This window comes from Brachionichthys hirsutus, unplaced genomic scaffold (genome assembly GCF_040956055.1).
Source record: "Brachionichthys hirsutus isolate HB-005 unplaced genomic scaffold, CSIRO-AGI_Bhir_v1 contig_1002, whole genome shotgun sequence".
NCBI classification, from domain to species: Eukaryota; Metazoa; Chordata; class Actinopteri; order Lophiiformes; family Brachionichthyidae; genus Brachionichthys; species Brachionichthys hirsutus.
Genome location: NW_027180669.1, coordinates 1 through 3636, shown reverse-complemented (window position 1 = coordinate 3636; position 3636 = coordinate 1). Strand labels below are relative to the sequence as shown.

Sequence of the window (3636 nt, the reverse complement as noted above, 5' to 3'; positions counted from 1 at the left end):
TTTGTGGTGACTTCTTTAATAGCGAGAACTCTTATCTCGCCACCGCTAGCCATTTTATGTTAGCTTGCTAGTAGCCCAGTCTCGGTAACCCCTTCGACTGAGGAAATGCTAGCTAGTGAACGGTTTTTTTTATATATGTAGGTTTGTTTGGGGGTAAACTAACAGTGAGTTGGGTTAATTACTTTAATAATGGGTGTTGATCAGGGTAAATGATACAGAATCCCGTAGTACAACGGTGATTACTGAAACAGCACAACAGAAGCATAAAGCTAAACGCGTATGTGCTAGTGAGGCAGATGTCAGTGGCTAACAGTGGGTAAGCTATCTTCGTTCCCTTTGGGATGTTCGATCAAAGTGTTAAAAAATGCCAACACGCTATCTTGTATTTGTTTCTGGTTTTTTACGCAAGACGTCTGAACGTGTAAAATCTGGAAATTCGACGAGTTGGGCACATATTGACGTTTTCCGCTGTTAGCAAGGGCCAAACAACTAACTTGTCACCCGCTGCTATGTCTGCTAACTTTTGACGCGAGGCCAGTTGTCTGTCGTCAACGCATTAAATATCGATTCCGTGGGACTCGCTGCCTCTACAAGTCAACATTTTTGGTTTTTTTTGCTGTGCATTGCCATTAAATTGTTAGTTTTTGTGCGGGACGCTGCTTCTAACCTTGTGTTTAGTGTTTTTCAGGGTTGGATACACGGAGAAAAGGACGCGGCGCGCAGGTTATGCTGCACAAGGTGGCAGCGTAGACGGTCGGCCAATACTGGAAAACGGCTTCCTTGTGTGTGGGTTTCCAAATAACAATGGTAGCTTGTATCTACAAGCACTAAATTACTAAAGAATTCAATGCTCCCAAGTCTCCTGGAAAAAAATATAGGAGCTTGTTCCTCTTTGTTTTCTTCTTTCGATATTTTACTCTGATGAGTTTTGCTTATGCAAGAGATTTGGATAATTATTTAGTCTCAAGAGGAAAGGACAATCTTGGGTTTTGAGTGGTCCCAAAGGGTTGGGCTCTCTCCTATTAGAGGCTTTATTGCTCCTAGAGCAGAAAGCTCAAGCGAACTAAACATGAGTACAGCCAGGACGGAGAACCCAGTTATTTTGGGCTTGTCCAACCAGAATGGACAACTGAGAGGTTCCGTGAAGCCCGCCGGACCCCCGGGTGGCGGCGGCGGAGGTTCCCAACATCAGCTTAACCAGATGAAGAGCGCAATCAACAATGGCAGTTCCCAGTCGGCTCCAACAACCAACGCTGTCGTCAAGTAATTAATGATTCTAGGAATGCATGAATTGGGACTTGATGTCTTTTGTGTAATGGCACAATTATTTGTGATGATTTTTGCTCTCGTGGTATTTCCTGACATTATTTCACAGGCCTGGAGATGACTGGAAGAAAAATTTGAAATTGCCACCAAAAGACATGAGGATGAAAACTTCGGTTGGTACAATATATTTTGAGCTGAAACTTCCCGAGTTTTGAAATGGAAAAATGAAGTTTAATATTTCTTTTCATCAATCTTTAGATATATTTGCTCATGCTCCAGTAGCTGCGCTAACAGTATAATTGAATTGATGCCATACTTGCTCGTGATTATATGTGTATTGACATGTCATAAAAATGCTCTTTTAAAAACATAACACAATATTAACCTTCACTGAAGCCTTCAGGGATACAGTTGCGTGACCTGGAGCCAATCATTCTCAATTAGATTGTAGAAAAACATTATTTTCCGTATCTCATACAAATTTAGCTTTATTTGCGAACGCTACCTTTTGATCAACCCTAACCCATTCCAGTCGGATGTAATCCATACATTCAACCAGATCTTTAAGTCATTGTGTTTTCTTACAGGATGTGACTGCAACAAAGGGCAATGAGTTTGAAGATTACTGCCTAAAGAGGGAGCTGCTCATGGGAATATTTGAGATGGGCTGGGAAAAGCCATCTCCAATCCAGGTACATTCTGACATAACTTTATTTCAGCTGAAATGTATACCAGCGATATTCTATGAATTTGCATACTGTAACCGTATGTAAAATACAGAAATGTCACTAATATTACTTATAAACCGAAATACAAGTCGACGCCTTCCACAATTTGTTTTATCTTAACTTAAAGAACTTAATTGCATTATTTGATAATGAACACATTTCATATAAGAATGAGACTCTTTATTGTCGTGATACAACAGAATTGTGAGGTTAGAAAGGCGTGTGAGTCCTGAGCTGCTGCAAGTGGAGCCACAATAAACAAATGTAATGTTCCTAACAAGTATGATAAAAATATTTTCTGTCTGAACTCAGCAACCCTTGATTCTTTTAAAGCACCCAGTGTAGACCCCCAAAAAGAATAATTGCACGGTGGGGTAGTGGTTTGCACGGTAGCCTCACAGCAGGAAGATACCGGGTTTGAATCCTATCTGAGGAGTTTGTATGCTCTCCATGTGTCCGTGTGGGTTTTCTCCAGGTTCTACGGTTTCCTCCAAAAACATGCAATTTGTCTGCGATTTGCCAAATATAGTGAATGTCCAACTTTTGTTGTCTACCATGAGGGAGTACATTTTCTTTGTCCTTGGTTTACTTGATGTCTCCTTTCCTCCCCAAGCACATCAATGGGTACCCACTACCTGGTTGCTGATTCACCAGTTGTCTCGCCATCGGCCAGTTGGTTTGATATACAAACCAGGAACGCTTAACAAGATAAATAAATACATTTTATTTGTAATGCACTTTACATTTGAAACAAATCTTGAAGTGCTACATTAAAGGAGAAAATACTAAAATAATTGTTGGAAAACAGGGCAGAGAAATTATTACATTCCAATCAGCAGTCACCTACACAAAGCTAAAAAAATAAAAAATAAAAGTTTTAAAGTCCCATTAGGCAATTCCTTGTTAAAAAGAAATGTCTTTAGTCCACTTTGCATCCATTGACTGTGGTGCGTTCAGGGAGGGCATTCCACAGCCGTCTCCCATAGTGCAGGTTTTGCCTTTGAGTGAGTTGGGAGTTTCCAGAGTGGGAGGAAGACGGTGGTTCAATGAGCTTTAGATAGGAGTTGCCGTTGCCGTGGATGCGCTGATGGGTGAGGAGGCAGACCTTGTACTCGATCCTGCAGGAGACGGGAAGCCAGTGTGATACGCTCATATTTCCGCACTCATCAGCAGCACTGTTCTGGATGTATTGGAGCTTCTGGATGCTCTTGCTAGGGATCCCAATAAGAAGTGCATTGCTGTCGTCGAGCCCAGAGGAGACAGAAATAATTATTTTGAGAAGCCTGTGACCAGGTTTAGTGTTTAGACGTGAGTTTCAGTTTCACTCTTTTTTTTTTGTTCAGGAGGAAAGCATTCCCATTGCCCTGTCAGGAAGGGATATCTTGGCCAGAGCCAAGAATGGCACGGGAAAGAGTGGAGCTTACCTCATTCCCTTACTTGAACGCATTGACCTGAAGAGGGACCACGTACAAGGTAAGCATTTTCTGCCGTTTACTGGGAGTCAAGTAAAAGTGGAGGTGACACGTTTCTCACCTTATCAGTCGTTCTTCCGGAGGATTGGAATGTTGTGGCACTATAGACATTACAAAATGTGAATAAAATCAAAGTTGAATGGGAACGAGGGGCAGCAAGAGTTATTAAT

At 41.6% G+C, this 3636-nt stretch overlaps 1 protein-coding gene across 1 annotated transcript; it reads left to right on the top strand.

Moving 5' to 3' along the window:
* Positions 1-996: 996 nt before the first annotated feature.
* On the top strand, positions 997-3467 carry LOC137916369 (probable ATP-dependent RNA helicase DDX6; the record flags this gene model as incomplete). The annotated part of the gene is made up of 4 exons (XM_068759413.1): positions 997-1263; positions 1376-1439; positions 1854-1958; positions 3338-3467. Coding segments are annotated over exons 1-4 (493 nt in total), but the record flags the coding sequence as incomplete, so codon positions are not given.
* Positions 3468-3636: the final 169 nt, after the last annotated feature.